Here is a 17,254-nt window from a genome sequence, read left to right on the forward strand (position 1 = left end):
TTTAACATTTTTATGAATTGTCTTCAAGAACAATAGTTGCGACACTTGCAAAGCACTGCACTTTCAATCAGTCAATATGTGCAGAAATTTGATACATGACATGCAAGCTGAGAACAATGGTATGGGTACACACTTTCTAATATTGTTCCACCATCCTTCAGATCATTGGTGACTTATCTCCACAATAGGAATAAGCAGGAGTCTCATTCCCACACAACCATTGAGGCAGGTGTCTTGGGTAAACTTGTACTCACTTTGTTCGTTTTAGATTGGTCACAGTGTTCGAACAACCGAAAGGAAATAGACACACACACACCGAGAGCAGTTCAGTTTATACAAGTCTTTATTACTAAATCTAAAGCTGAATTCACACTACAATATGCAAGCCCTTCCCCATTATACTTATCAACGCCTGGACTGGTCCCAGCTGCCGAAACGAGGCAACAACTGCACACTTGTAGTAGGTTGTCGGGGAGCCGGTAGCAGCATCTCGACCGGGATGTTAGCTGGACTCTTGAAGTTCTTCTTCTTGCTGAGAGATGTAGCCACCTCTTCCAGAGTCTCTCTCTCTTCAGCAGTGGGACCAGGGCTTATATTACCCAAAAGTTGTTTACTTCAGATCTTATCTTTTTGAACAAATGGTTTATTATCTTCCTCTTGCTGAGAGATGTTGCCTTGCCACCTCTTGGAGAGTCTCTCACTTCAGCAGTGGGTCCATGGATGGCTCATATCACCCCAAAAGTTGTTTACCTCAAATCCTATCTCTTTGAACAAATGGTTTAATTATCTTCAAGGTCTCCTGACAGTCTGAGACTGACCAACAAATGTAAACTGCTCTGGGCCTCATAAGTGTAAATTAGGTAATGTCTTCCTATTCAATTGCATCCTGGGCCCCATGGTGGGTGTTTACTAAATATGCATCCTGGGCCTCATAGTGTAAACCAGATGTGTCTACTAATTCTGAAAAAAACAGGCAAGTTCTCAGCCTTGCAGTAAAAGACACAGTTTAAATCTTCCATTACAGCATGTGTAATGCAAAGAAAATAAGAATTTGCATGGAAATACTTTTCAAATAATTGGCAATTTGCAGCTTGTAATTTGGCCTTCAATTTGAAATCACTATTGTCATTTAAGTCAATGTGATGGGAATCACACATGTATATTTGCAAATATTCTTTTTTTCAGAGCAAGAATAGTTTCTTATGTTATGGCAAATCAATTTTGCATCTAGTTTATTATCCTTTCAATATTTCCATATAGATCTTTCTCTGTCAGTGCAGCCTTTTCTTGAGAAGTCAAAGGACTCCTTGAACATCTCTCAGCCATTCCTTTTCTTCCAACCATCCCATTTGCTCCCTGTCATCTCCACATCTGGTCTTGGCCATTTCTTCCAACTATGTCCATCACCCTTAAAGAGCAACAAATAATCTGCTGGAGTAATTCAGTGGGTTGAGCTGTATAAGTGGCAAAGAAAGAATGGTCAGTGTTGCAGGTCAGAACACTTTATCAGTAATCTCCAGCCAAAAACATTTGACTATTATTTTTCTCTCGCCAATATTTCTCACCTGATGAGTTCCTCCAGCAGATGGTTTGTCCCTCCTGATTACAGCAACTGCAGTATCTTGCATGTCCCCATCTCCCAATTATCGTGGCAGCTCTTCCATTACCACAAATCCTCCCAAAAGCACCTTGAAGCTAAAGGTAATTAGACCAACTGCTGCTAACTCTGGGTGTGATCCTGCTCTTGCCATAATACCAGCTTCAGCACACAGGAACTAGATGTTTTCCATGGGAAAAGAAGCATAGAAAGAGCAGCACAGGGCAGAGAGAGGAATATCGCCTACAGTCTCTTACCAGTAAATGCTGATGTGAGCCATGTCCTAGCTGGAGAGATGTGAGCCATAATGGAATGCCAAGCATCCTTATTCCAAGGACATCATGGCTGGTATAAGCTTCAAACACTGGGTTTTCAATTGGTCGAGAATTCTCTTTAAAATATATATTTTTAAATTTAGACATACAGCATGGTAACAGGTCCTTTTGGCCCATGAGCCCTTGCTGCCCAATTACACCCAATTAACCTACACCACTGGTCCGTTTCGAATGGTAGTAGGAAAGCAGAGCCCCCAGGGAAAACCTACACAGAGCTGAGGAAAATGTACAGACTTCTTAGAAATAACATGGTGTGAGAGATGAGTAAACTTGACATGAAAATATGAAAGATGGGGAAACTAGTACAGACACATGGAGTGATGGATTAAACCAGTATGAACAGGCTAAGCATGGAAATTAGGATGCAGGAAGCAGAGTCAGCCTATGTAAGATAAGAACCTTCTAGTCCTTTCGACAGGATCAGTGAGTCCACCATATGAATAAGATAAGGAGAGGCAAGGAATAATAGAATGTAGGAAGTAGAGGTAGTCTGGGTGAGATAAGGGTCTCGTAGCCCTAGACAGAAGTACCAAGTTCTACATATATAATTAGTAAGCCTTACACAGATTTATCAAGTTATGCATATTAAATTAGTAAACCTAGACAGGATTAGCGAACTCTGCATATGAAGAGACTGTAGCTCTGTGAGAGTAGGAAAGGTGTGAATGGGGACAAGGGCAAGGTTGTGAATAAGGACAATGGGGATAATGACATGATCAGACACCGACAGGATATCCCTGGTCCTCCAAGTTCACAGAAACTGCACGTAGGCAGACAGGATTGCCTAATGCCAAACCCATTCAGGAGGCAGAAGAATGTAAGGGGGAGGGTATTCCTAGACTGAAATTCACTGTATAAAAGTTGGATGAGCCCCAGTGTGTGTGTGTGTATTCCCAGGGTAAGGGGAAGCACCCAACTTTGCATTGTTGTAAAATAAATGTTCTTTGTTCTCAATTTTTGTCTTGAGCAATTTCTGTGAAGGTACTTCTGTTTCTAACAAAGGGATTTGAACCTGGACTGGTCCCGATTGTTAATGCTGTAAAGACGTTGCGCTAAACACTATTACTGATGGTGCTGCCTCCGAAGAATATAAAATGTGACATGACAGTTGCAAAAATGATTTTTCACTGTATACGTAGCAATGCACACATTGTTCGTTATTCTTGTTGCATGTGCCAAAGCATTTCCTCATGCAACTCTTAGCTTGGAACTTTAAAGACCTGTTGCCCAAAATTCAACACTGGTTCTCTCATTTTTCTCAATTTACAACAATTGCCTTTTATTACAGCCAGAGTTAGCAAAAATTTGATACTTTCCTGAATCTCTGGTTAAATGCACAAGCATTTCTGCTATTGTTGGATGTAAAAAAAAGCAGCCTCTTTACTCAAGGACCCCCACCACCCAGGGCATGAACTCTTCACTCTGCTACCAATGGGAAAAAGGTACAGATGCCTGAAGATGAGTACTCAATGACATAAGGACAGCTTCTTCCCTTCTCCCTTCAAATTCCTGAATGAACAATGAACCATAGATGCTGCCTTACTTTGTGGTTTTTTTTTTCTTGCATTATTTTTATTTATTTTGTAAGGTTTTTTTTCATATAAATATTTGCACTGTGAACAACAAATTTCATGATATATTCATTTCAATACGTTAATTTTGATTCTGATATAATGTTTGGCCTCGTGTAATGACTCAAGGAATCTCTGATCCACTCCTTCACACAGATGAGTTCAAGACGTTTCTGAAAAAGCTGCCAACTGAGTATTTCCTGAACACCTCCACTATCCTACAGCTCTGGACGATGGACTTCAGTCTCCAGCATCGCTATGAGCAACTCGAGGCCAGTCTGAAGGTGCTCTTCACTAAGGCACAAAAGACTGTCCGAAAGCTCTTCAGCCTAAGTAAGCGTTGCCAGAAACAACCGAAATTCATCCTCCCCAGAGAAAGGTACATAAAATTCAAAACCAGAAAAATGTAAAAACGAAAATATTCTTGTGTCAGTCTTGAATCACTAAGAGAGATTGGAATAGGCATTGCAGAAAAAAAAGCTATGGTTGAGAAAAATGAATGTGAACAGATCTGGTAATGTTAAATAATTCCTCAAGATAATAAGAGTTCAAAGGAATTTATATGCTCTCCTTTGAATAACTCACAGCACAATAAATATCCTACACCAACAACTGAATTATTAATGGTATTGTACTGCATTATACATCACATTAACAAATAATTATTCATATAAGACACATGGAAGTAAAACATGATTCTTGAAGATTTATTGCCTTGTAGATTTTGAGCAAGTAATGTTAGGTTTATCAAATCTTGTCATGTTTGAAACTTCTATTTTAGCAGATTTCTTTTTGAACACATTGTTCATTCTAGTTACATGAAAATACACAAAGCTTCAAAGTATTTCTTCATCCAATTCTTAGCTCAGTTTTGAGGGCATTTTATCCCCATACCTTAACACTGATTCTCTAATTTTCCCGATTTATAGCAATTTCCTTTTCATCTCTTCTCAGCCTGTACAGAAATTTTGAATTATGTGTTCGTCTGCAGAACTGGTTAAGTAGGTACAAAAGAGGTAAATGGAATTCATTCTGAAGAAGTACAAGGTAACCCCTTTGAGGTGGTAAGGGATTAGATGATAAATCAAAGAATATTATGAAAAATGCTGCAAACAGATTTTTGAAGGTAGGAGATAAGGTGGTTAAGAAGACACATGGGACTTGACAGAAAGGAGAGGTCATACAGGAGCTGCAGGAAGCAGTACTTAGGTTGTAGCAGAAGTATTGTGTGTGTGATCTGGTCATCATAGTAAAGGAAGATCAAGGTTCAATATTCCTTTGTTGTCATGTACATGAATATGCATAATCTGTCAACATTTGTTTAACGTAAAGACACAGAAAGAGGTGACACTAGCTCAGTATTTCCATTAATGAGAGAAAGAGAAGCAAATGAGAGTCCCTACAGAGGCACTGAGTGTCTGTCAATTTGCCAGTAACTCCTGTAGCTGCATGGCTTCCTATCCATTCCAGCTGTGAACCCAAGCTCCCAGTTCTGAACCACTCTCACAATCAGGAAGCTCCTTTGGGAGCCCTGCTCACCATTGCTACCCTCATGAGTCCCAGTCCTGATACCTGGTTCTCACGTCAATTTTAAGCAGCCTGCAATCTGGTGTGAGTCTTCTGACCTCCGAACTCCTCACTGATCAACTACTGAGGTCCTTTCCCTGTGGGGTCCTCTCTCAGGATTCTCCTTTTCATTGGTTGGAGGGGAGGGGGTAGTGTTCTCTCACTCTAATTCCCTATGATGGTCCTTTGATCTCCTGAAGCTCAAACCTCTTATAGGCTGCTGCCAAGTGTGGGCATGCCCACCTTGGGCACAGACCTCCTTGGGTTCACTAATGTGAGAGAAAAAACAATATACTGTCCCCTTCTTTGGGCTACATAAAACCTGCACAGAGCTTTCAGTGTAAGGAACAGACAAGTAGGACCCTGCAGTGGGGCACTGTGTCTCTACTCCGGAAGGTGCAGGGATTTGAAGGAGATTACTGAGGATGCTGGCTGATGAGACTTGGGGTTATTGTGTTTGGAACACAAGAAGCCTAAGAGAGAATTAGCTGAGGTGTGTAGAGTTGAGGTGAGCCAGGGTGATCAAGGATGACCTGTTTTGGGGGACCAGAGATAAGATGGCATGGATTTAAGATGATTAAATTTATCTTTGTGCAATTCAGCCAGGACAGCTATTTTATATACCCAACCTTTTTTTAAAATATTTTGACAGAACAAGCCCAAATGGCTGACTTCTGTTCCTCTCTCACTACATTGCCACCTGAGGTACCTTGATTAGAGTCACGTTTGTTTCAAGCACTCCTCTTAATTGAACCATGCTTGATGGGAAGAATGAACTGCCACATTTAGTCAGAGTCATGGAGACAGTAACAACATGGAAACAGCCCCTCAGACCATTGAATCGGCACAAACAATCAGTAAAACTAACCTACATTAATCCCATCTTTAATTGGAATGTAGAACAGGACAGCACAAGCTCTTTGGACCATGTGCCTTTGTTGAACAAGTGTCCAAATCAAATGAAAACTCTGCACCTGACTGATATCCCTCCATTCATTTCGTATTCATGTGTCAGTACAGAAGCCTCCATGTTATCATTGTATCTGCTTCCTCCACTACTCCAGGTTTCTACCACACTCTGTATAAAATATTTACGCCATACATCTCTTATACTCCCTTATATTTCCTCCTCTTCACCTGAAATGGATGTCTTCTGGTGTGTGATGCCTTTGCCCTAAGAAAAGGTTTTGTCTGTCTGCCCTATTAACGTCTCTCTCGTTCTGAGATACCTCTATAAGGTCACTCCTCAGCCTTGGACACTCCAGAGAAAACAACCCATGTTCATCCAATTTCTCCCCATAGTTCATACCTGCTAAACCACGCAGCATCCTGGTAAAACTCTTTAACCAATAATCCTAACCCTAACCCTTTTCAAAGCCTCCACGTCCTTGTTGTAATGTGACAACCGGAATTGCACACAGTTTTTCAGGTCTAGTCCAACCAAAATGTTATACAGTGCTCCGATAGCTCAGTGGTTGTAAACCAGGGGTTGCGAGTTAGTTCCTCGCTGGGGCCTTATTTCTGCGAGAGGCGCTGGACAAAGTGGTGACCCTCTGTCTTCCTTACAGTAGACAAAGTTAAAGCATTTCATGTAAGTTACATTCTAAATATAGTATTATGTGACAATAATGGAACCTTTACATGCCTTATTATATTTATAAATGCTCTGTCCAATGAAGCCAAGCATGCCATGTCTTCTTTTCCATCCAATCTACTTGTGCAGATCCCCTCTGCACATCAGTAATCCTCCCATTAACTGTAGAGATTCTCCTTGCAATTGACCTCCCAAAATGCAACACCTAATATTTTTCCGGATTAATCTCTGTCTTCCATTTCTCAGCCCATATCCAAGCAAGTTTATGGTCATCTGATTGTAGAAGTAAAACCTGACAAAACACCATTCTCCAGTCCTCGGTGCAAAACGTGCAGACACACAAGCAGACATAACACACATATAGACAAATAGTACATAATGCAGGACAAGTATTATATCTATAGAAATTAATAAATGAATATTGCTTTGTACAAACGAGAGTCTCGGATGGTTGGTGTGAGCAGTTCCTTTGGTCAATATTCTCACTGCCCGTGGGAAGAAGCTGTTCCTCAGCCTACTGGTGCTGGCTCTGGTACTCCTGTATCTCTTTCCCGATGGGATCAGCTGAAAGATGCTGTGTGCAAGGTAGAAGGGGCCCTCATTAATTTTGCATGTCCTTTTCAGACAACAATCCTGGCAGATCAGGTTAATGGGGAAGGGAGACTTCAATGATCCTCTCTGCTACTCTTATAGTCCTGTGGATTGACCTCCAAACCATTTCTCTGCAGCAACCGTTCCACACTATGATGGATGCTTTCAATAGAGCTCCTATAGAAAGTTGACATAATGGTGGCCAGTAGCCTTGCCCATTTCAGTCTTCTCAGGAAGTGTAGTTGCTGTTGCGCCTTCCTGACAAGTGAGGAGATGTTGAGTGCCGACGATAGGTCACCAGTTAAGTGAACACCAAGGAACTTGATGCTCTCCACTTTCTTCACTACAGAGTTGTTGATGTGTAGTGGGAGGGTGGTCATTTCTAGTCCTCCTAAATTCCACATTGAGATTCGGGTTGGTTGCTCTCGCACCATTTCGCAAGATTTTCCACCTCTTTGGGGTGGCATGGTTAGCGTATGAGTGCCAGTGACCGGGTCCAGAGTTCGAATCCTGCATTGTCTGTTAGGAGCTGGAATGTTCTCTCCATGTCTCTGTGGATCCCAGTTTCCTCCCACCTTTTGAAACATACCGGGGGTTGCAAGTTAATTGAGTGTAATTGGGCAGCTTGGGCTGTATGTCTAAAATTGAAAGAAAAGTAAAATTCTCTGTTGTGCAAGTTATTGTTGTTGCTAATTAAACCAACTACTGCAAACTTGATTACACAGTGAGAGCTGGATCTGGTAATGCAGTCATGGGTCAGTAGCATCAACTGGAGCATGTGGTGCACACAGTCTTGAGGTGCACCAGTGCTCAGCGTGATGGGGCTCGATATTCTGCTACTGACCCAGGCAGACTGTGGCCTTTCCTTTAGGAAGTCAACAATCTAATTACAAAGAGAGGAATTTAGTCAGTGAGGACAGCTTCTCCATCAACTTCTGGGGAACTATTGTATTAAACACCAAGCTGAAGTCAAATGAATAACAACCTGGTGTATGAGGCATCGTTCTCCATGTGGGCCAGGACAAAGTGAAATGTCAAGACTATAGCATTGTGTGTGGATCAATTTCAAACCGAAATGGATCCAGTGCCTCTGTGAAGTGCCCTTTGATGAATTCCATCACCAGACGCTTGAAGCATTTCATAATGGAGGAGGTGAAAGCCACAGGGCAGAAGTTATTGTCACCCTCTTGGGTACTAGGATAATAGTGGCTTCCTTGAACCTTACGGGAATGATGGACTATTGCAGTGAGGTGTTGAAGATGTCCATGAATACCTCCATCAATTGATCTGTAAAGTCCTTCAGTACCCAACCAGGTATGTTGTTTGGTACTGCTGCCTTGTGTAGGTTCCCCTTGGATAGGATTCTCCTCACCTTGGATTAGGCTATGCAGGTGGTCTGTCCTTCAGAGGGACATGGAGCTTTTTTTTGACGACATCCTGTTCTTCTCATCAAACCTGGCATAAAAAGTGTTCAGTTTGTCTGGAACAGAGGCGTCATAGTCTGAACACCTTTTATGCATGATTTAATGAGAAGAAAAGGATGATGCCAAAGAAAGCTCCGTGTCCCCCTGATATCTGTAACTGATCTTGCATTCTTTGGTAGCTCTCTATCCTTTCCACAACTCCACCAATCTTTGTGTCATTGTCATGCATATATAGTTGTGGTATGGGCTAAGCTATCACATAGGTATGTCAAAAACAACAGTGGTCCTATGGGATACCACTGGTCACAAATCTCCAGATAAAATAATACCCTTCCACTACTGCCTTCTGTCTTGTCTGGGGCAGCTAATTCCATATCCAAACTATCAATTCACCATGGATCCAATGCATCTGAACCTTATAGATCAGTTTATCATGAGGAACTTGATCTAATGTCCCCACATTTGAATCCACACTCACCCCTCCACCCAATTTTAAATTGCCTTGCCTCATATCGACAAATCCATGGATTGAGACTGTATCATTTACAGCACCACGTGCCAAAAATTTTGGTCTTGCATAAATGTAAAGTTATCTGTGAAAGAAATTTGCATGATGAAGCCACTCAGCCAAAATGGCCTTTGCCTATATCACAATTTATTTGGGGCTTGACACCTCTGAAACTCGATTTTAGTTTGATACACTGCTTGACATTACACTGATGTCAAAATACAACCCCACGCACACTCAGAGAAATGAGTATGCAGCCAGGGGAGAAAAATATTGCAGTGGCATCCAAAGTCCAACAAAGTCCAGATCTGTCAATCTCAAGATGATCTAAGCCAGATGTTTCTGGTGTGGTATCAATACTGAAACGTAAGCAACCTGAATCTTACTCAGGAGCACAAAGCTCGAGGGATAGTCAGGTTTTTCATGACTTGCGGTTTTCATTTGCTTCTTCATGTTCCCGAGCTCCACATTAGTTGAACAGGAGTTGGAGAAAGAGTGCTCGGAAGTAGGACAGTTTAAGAAGGTGAGTACAGTGCTGGTAATTTCTTTTCCAACAAACGGGAGTTAGAGTGGGAGTGTGCAAACTGAACAGTTTAAGAAGGTGAGAGGTATAAGCAGAATATCCATTTTGGGAGTGGCCATTGTATGACAGGCTGGAGATAGAATGGTGACTCGAGACTTCAACAAGAAGAGGCAGAGACCAAGATAAGATCCTGGTGAGAGTTTATGATTATTTGTTCTTTGACCTTGTATTGGCAAAGTTTAGACAAGGATAGACAGTGCAGCAAAATCTGGCTGACTGGGATATTGTGTGACATGACACACTCCACAATCCATTATACTGCTTGGTCAGTATGAGGCCACTTGCTATGGCCCAGTATAATAGTCAGAAGAGCAACAGGGTTAGTGGAGTGCTCATCATGTGCATCTCTTTGCAGCTCTTTACAGACCGTGTTATGGAACTGAACCTGTAGCTCGATGACCTTGAGCTCATACAGGAGAATCAAGAGTTGTTTTAGGGAAAGTATGAACTGTATGAAAAGGATAGGTTACACATGAACTGGAAGGGAACCACTATGCTGGTGGAGAGATTTGCTAGAGCTTTTGAAGAGGGTTTAAATTAGTTTGACAGGGTGATGGGGACCAGAATGGTAGGGCAGAGAATAGAGCAGATGGTGGAAAGGTTGATGCAATGCCTAGTAATGTTGTGAGGCAGTGGAGGGAGCATAAATGTGATCAGTTTAAAGGATTAAATGTGTTTATTTCAATGCTATAAGTATTAGGAATAAGGGAGATAAATTTAGAACATAGAACAGTGCATGGAATTAGAATGATGTGGCTGTTACAGAGATTTAGCTGATTCATGGACAGGATTGGCTGATGCAGGTAGTGGGGTTTTTTGTTTCAAAAGGGAGATACAAGAGGGGGAGGGAGTAATATTACAAATCAAGGATAGTTATCACAGCTGCAGAAAGTGAGGGCATTGTGGAAAAATTGTCTACTCAGTTAGTGTTGATGGAAGTCAGAAACAAAAAAAAGAAGCGCTCGCCCTTTGGAAGTCATCTCTCAGCTTCCATTTCGCTCTCCGGACATAGAGGAGCAGATGAATGGGCAGAGTTGGAATGGTGTAGAAACACATGATTGTTGTTATGGGATACTTTAATTCTCACATATTGACTGGCACCTCCTTGCTGCAAGAGAGATTGATGGGGCAAAATTTGTTAGTTATATCCAAGAAGGATTCCCGACACAGTAAAAATTCAGTGATGGAGAAACTCAGCAGGTCAAACAGTGTCCTTTATATAGCAAAGGTCAAAATGCATAATTGACATTTTGGGCTTGAGCTCTTCATCAAAATAAGGTTTATGAATGAGTCAACTGGAAGAGAGGCCATACTGGATCTTGTACTGGGTAATGAACCTGGTCAGGTGACAGACCTCTTCGTGGGGGAACATTTCTGTGACAGTGATCTCAACTCCTTGACCTTCAGAATAGCTATGGACAAGAATAGGAAAGACAAACAGGTGAAGTTTTTAAATGGAAAGGACTAATTACAAAGAGATTGGGCAGGAACTGGGGAGAGTAAAGTGAGAAAGCACAGATGTAAAGTGGAAGATGTTAGGGACCACTTGTTTGGGGTTCTGAATAGGTTTGTCCCACTAAGACAGGACAAGATGGTAGGACAAGTGAACAGTTGTTGACAAAAGAGGTAAGGCAGCTGGTTAAGAGGAAGAAAAGTGCATGCATAAGGTTCAGTAAGAAAAAGTCAGGGAGGGCTCATGGGAATTATATGGTAGACAAAAGGAACTTAAGAAAGGACCAAAGAAAGATGATGAGAGAGATGTCAGGGCCACTTAAGGATAAAGGAGGCAACATGTGCCTGGAGGTAGAGGAGTTAGGGTAGATCCTAAATGAATACATTGCTTTAGAGTTCACCAAAGAGAGAGATATTGATCAATGTGAGGTTGGTATTGAACAAACTTAACTTTTGGAGCATATTGAAAAGATCACAAGAAATAGGAACAGAAGTAGGCCATTCGACCCATCAATTTCACTCTGCAAATCTGCCCTGAAATAAACTGTTGAGTTTAAGAAAGACTGCTGGACCTTCTTAAAAATATTTGGATTGAGATGACCCCAGGATGAGGTTACTATAGGCAGTGAGGGAAGAGATAGATGGGGCATTGGATCTTTGCATCCTCCTTGGTCACAGGGAAGGCAGCAGAGGATTGGAGGATAACAAGTGTAATCCCCCTCCCCATTTAAAAAATGTAATAGGGAAAATCCTGGGAATTATAGATCAGAGTCTTGAGTCAGTGGTCAGTGGTGTGCAAAGTATTGGAGAATATTCTTAGGAACAGGGTTTATGAGCATTTAGAGAAGTTGGGTCTTCTTGGAGATAGTCATTATGACTTTGTGAAGGGCAGGACATGATTCACGAGCCTAATTGAGGAAGTAACAAAGAAAATTGATGAAGGTAGAGTGGTAGATGTCGTGTATATGGATTTTAGTAGATATTTAATAAGGTCCCCTCTGGTAAACTCATTCAGTAAGTCATGAAGCATGGCATCCATGAAACTTTGGCTGGGTAGATTCAGAACTGCCTTGACTGAAGAAACTAGAGCGTAGTAGTTGATGGAATGTATTCTGTCCAGTGGTCAATGACTAGTGGAGTTCTGCAGGGATCTGTTCTGGGACCACTGCTTTTTGTGATTTTAATAAATGGTGTAGATGAAGAACTAGAAGGATGGATCAGTAAGCTTGAAGGTGACATGAAGGTTGGAGGTGTTCTGGATAGTGTAGAAGGTTGTTGTACATTACAACAGGATATAAACAGGATGCAGCATAGGGCAGAGAAGTGGCAGATGGAGTTCAATCTGGATAAGTGTGAAGTGATACCTTTTGGAATGTTTAACTTGAACATGGAGTACATGGTTTATGGGAGGGTTCTTAAGAAGGTGAAAGAACAGAGGGACCTTTTGCTCCAAATCCATACATATCTCAAGGAGCTATGCAGTTTGATAGGGCAGTTAAGAAGGCTTATTGTATACTGCCCTTCATTAGTTTGGGGATTGAATTCAAGAGCTATGAGAACGTTACAGCTCTATCAAACTCTGGTTAGACCACATTTGGAATATTGTGTTCAGTTCTGGTCACCTCCTCACTGGAAGGATGTGGAGACTATTGAGAGAGTGCAGAGGAGATTTATCAGGAATTTGCCTGGATTGGAGAAAATTTTATAGGCAAGGTTAACAGAGCCTCGTCTTTTCTCTTTGTAACAGAAGCCCCATTTACACTGGCACTTTAACTCAGTAATTAACTGCCAGTCTACTAGTTAACATGCCAGTGTGGGCACTCGTAAACCGATACATAGGTGACAGATCTCCCTGGGGATGAACCGCCAAGGGAACATGTATCATCACCAATTCGTTTTGAATCAGCGTACTGGTTAGCCCAGTGTGAAAGGGACAGGGGGTGTGCAGGACATCACCGCTGGAGGATAGATACCCTTTTTCTCTGGGATGCCAGGTGGTGAATGTGAAAGGTTAACTAACCGGTTAACTAATAGGGGACTACAAAATTATAAGAGGGATAGATAGGGTGAGGAGCCAACACGTTTTTACCCAGGTTAACAGTAGCATTTACCAGATGATATCTGTTTAAGTTTAGGGGAGATGTCAGTTAGTTTTTTCTACACAGAGAGTGGTGGGTGCCTGGAATGCATTGCAAGTTGTGGTGGTGAAGGTTGGCACAATAAGGACTTCTGATAAATGGTCAGACAGGCACATGGATGGAAGAAAAATCGAGGGTTATGGATGTGAGGTAGGGAAGGTTTAGATTGTTGACTAGCTTTATACATCATGGGCCATCAGGCCTGTACTGTGCTGTAATGTTCTATGTTCACTGAAATGTTGCACATAGAGAATTACTGCCCACCGGCTGAGTGATGCACTACATATTCCTTGTTTACAGCCACACACGAGTCAGTCATATACCAAGCTCCAGTCTTCTAATGAAGCTTTGCCTGACTTTTAAGCTATTGGCTGGAACGTGAGAATTGCCCCTGGTGACTGCTTTGCAGGGCTCTGCAGTTATCATTATAGTCAGACTAATGACAGAGTGGCAGTTTTGAAAAAAAAACCACTTTCCTCAGGAATTGTTTACTGATGAATAATTCATTATGTTTTCACTGCTTCCTGGAGCCATCCTTCCCTACCCATTGCTTATGAAATATGACTGCATTTAAATCTCCCAACTGGAAGAAGAGAAGCTGCTCTTAATGGTCCAATGGTGCATTTTGCTTTGGGCAGAAAGATGAGATTCCCCTGCAACTGCTTGATATTTCTAGCTGGCTCAGTAGATTCCATCTCAGGAAAATATTGGCATGGATTTCATGTGAACGCTCTCTGAGCGAGAGATTTCCTGCAGCAAAGAAGGGAGTTAAACCATTATCATTGCCAAATTGCATGAGCTTTGGAAGTTTGTGAAGGATTTTGTCTGACATTTGTGGAATCCTTGCCATTAAACAATGAACCGGCCTGGGTGATATGTTTGAGAGACTGCTGGTAGGTATTCAGTGGGCTGTGTGGATGACAACTGATGTTGAGGGACCAGCATTTATACCCTGAAGAAAGCAGAAGATATTTTGTTTAATTTGGCATTATGTTTGTGGGCCTGTTTCGAGGCTGCACACAGAAATAAAAAAGTTTGATGCGAAAGACTGTGTGGACGATTCACTTTGTAATCTGGGGAGGTGACTAATTTAAAGTAAAACATGAAAGTCTGTTGTGGAGACACAATGCTGGAGGAACTTAGCAGGTCAATCGATGTCCTTTATATAGCAAAGGTAAAGATACATAACCGACGTTTCAGGGTTGAGCTCTTCATCAAGGTATGGAAAAATGTCGGCAGGCATCCGAGCAAAAGAGTAAATGTTGGGGGCGGAGGAATGTCTGGTCGCAAAGGCAGAAAGTGATAGGTGGAGAAGGGAGGGAGGGGAACAGCAGAGATCAATGAGAGGGGGATGGCTGGGTGAAAGGAGGGGAGATGGTGGGGTGAAGGGGGGAAGGGAGGGAGGAGAACTATAAAGGGGAAGGGAAGTAGGGACGGGGAAGAGGAGATCAGGTTAGTCACTTAGCAAGGGGGATTTGCTCAGAGGCAGTGGAAGTAGTTTCAGAAACAGCCAAATGGCACTGGCTCCTGCTCAGTTTTCCCCATCAACATCCATAGAGATCCTCTAATCATTACTAGATCCAGTCTGGACCCCTGTGAATGCAGCTGTCCAGCAGCCCCTCCAGTCCCACACTGATCCATCCACATAATCTACAAGATTTCTCTGGTTCCACTGGTAGTTTTTCAAGCAGAGTTATAACATAGGGACTTCCAGGATCTATTTAATTTCTTTGGACCATAAAGTGTGCCAACAGTTGATGACATACATCATATTGTCATCTCAACATCTGTGGGACAAATTTCGCTGATTCTAACTTTGAGCTGATGACTCTGCTCTTGACTGGGTTTCGGATGGCCTTCATGTTGATGCACAGGCTACATTTGCTTGCACCGAATGTGCTGAATGGCACCTTCCATTGTCTCCCTGTACTGGCCCAGCTAGTGCTGATGCTCATCCTAACTTATCAGGTGCACTGTCCTTGATGATTTCTTACCATAATTGGATTCTTTTCCCTCATGAACATTTGGAGAAACTAGTTGCTAAGTAATCTGAATACCATATCTTAAATCTCCACCACTTTTATCCTTCAACCACTTAGAAATCTTCATTACTTCCTTGGTCGATTCTTCCATGGAAAACTTTTTCAAACATCTTATGGCACCATTTTGCAGTTCGTCCCAAGCTTTACATGGCAAGCCATGATCTACTGACAAGTTAGTGGTGAGGATAATGGGGCTTGCCATTCATTTAGAGTAAATGGTGCAGCAACTTGAGGTGAGATGAGGTTAAATGCAAACATCCTAAAATTACAGTCTGATTTTTGATACTGCACTGTTGGCTTCTTGAAAGTCTACATCCATCTGTCTGCAATACACAGAGGTGCTGGAGAGACTCTATAAGTCACGCCGCATTCATAGGAAGTAAAAGGTATCCAACAGGCCCAAAACGTTGGTCAGCCTTTACCTCCTATGAATGCTGCATGACCTGCTGAGTTTCTCCAGCACATTTGTGAATTGCACTCGACCCCAGCGTCTGCAGATTTCCTTGTTTTACTCCATCCCTCTGGCTGGCTCCATCTTTTTTTATTTGTCTTTCACTAAATTCACCTTCTTTAGCTCACTGTTCTGACATTCTTTGGGCTTGATAGCTCCCAACTGGTGTCTGATATGATCCATTCTCAGGGCTTCTCTTTTCCTGCTCCATTGGCATCACCAGCTCACACTATCAGCAACTTCAGTTTTACTTAATCTGAAGATTGCCCCAGCTGACAAATGGTGAGATCAGAGATCCTTCTGCAGCAAAACGTAGCTAAGCATGTTTTCATTTCACTTCTTTCTCTTCATTTTAATTGAAAACTTGCTCAGTTAAAGTATGAGAGGGATTCTCCATGGTCTCATGCACTACATAACTGAAGCCACCCGCACATTGGAGGAACAACATCTCATCTTCCATTTGAGCACCCTTTATCCAGATGGCATTAACAAGAGGCTCTGATAGCTCAGTGGTCTTGTAAACTAGGGGTCATGAGTTTGTTCCTTCCTGGGGTTTCATTTCTGTGAGGAGTGTTGGACAAAGTGCTGACTTGGTCTTACCTATGGGAGACAAAGTTAAGGAATTTGATATATGTTACATTGTAAATGCAGTATTACGTGACAATTATGGAACCTTTACATTTTATTAACTTCCCTGGTTTCCATTAGAAACTCCTCCCCCATCTTCTTCCTCCATTTCCTTTCCTTTAGCTCTGTCTGTCTGTCTCCTCCTTTCAGAGTCAAATTCAATTCTCATCTTTCCTCTTATCAAATCCAATTAACATATTTTTTTTTCTGTCGGTCTGTACTCCTCCCCTTCCCATTATTTCCCCTTTCTTTCCCAGCCTTTAATTCAGATACTTTTTCACTCATACCTTGAGGAAGGGCTCAGCCCAAGACATTGGTAATTACTTCCTATAGACATTGCAGGACCAGCTGTCCCCTTACCACACCCCACCTGAGGCAGCAATATCATGGAAATTTAGTACTTCAAATATTTTAGCAACCTTCCTAAGCCAGCTGAGATAATGAGAATGAGCAGAATGAAAAATAAGGAGAAAGTTGTCCTTGTTAATAGGCTGAAGAAGTTCATAGTTTTGAGTTCTTGATTCCTGCTGTTTGACCTCCAGCAGAAAAATCCACCTTTTGAATTTTAAGCAGCTGAGATGAAGAATATGGGAAAAGGGGAAAGATGTGGAGCATTTCCATGAATTTTTATATGGGAGTGGAGGTGAAAAGTCAAAGCATTTAAAATTTAGAAATATTAGCTTAAAGTATAAAATAATGATGCCGATTCTCAGAGGATGTATAATTACTGAGAGAGAGAGAGAGAGAGAGAGAAGCCGGAGATATGAAGGGAGAT

At 41.9% G+C, this 17,254-nt stretch overlaps 1 protein-coding gene across 2 annotated transcripts in view; it reads left to right on the forward strand.

Moving 5' to 3' along the window:
• LOC138763389 (BMP/retinoic acid-inducible neural-specific protein 3-like) overlaps positions 1–17,254 on the forward strand; it is a 185,329-nt gene that overhangs the window by 161,152 nt on the left and 6,923 nt on the right. For both annotated transcript variants that reach the window (XM_069937477.1, XM_069937476.1), the window contains exon 7: positions 3,660–3,882. In XM_069937477.1, the coding sequence (XP_069793578.1) occupies positions 3,660–3,882 (223 nt within the window). The remainder of the gene's footprint in view (positions 1–3,659; positions 3,883–17,254) is intronic.

This window comes from Narcine bancroftii, chromosome 5 (assembly GCF_036971445.1).
Source record: "Narcine bancroftii isolate sNarBan1 chromosome 5, sNarBan1.hap1, whole genome shotgun sequence".
Taxonomy (NCBI): domain Eukaryota; kingdom Metazoa; phylum Chordata; class Chondrichthyes; order Torpediniformes; family Narcinidae; genus Narcine; species Narcine bancroftii.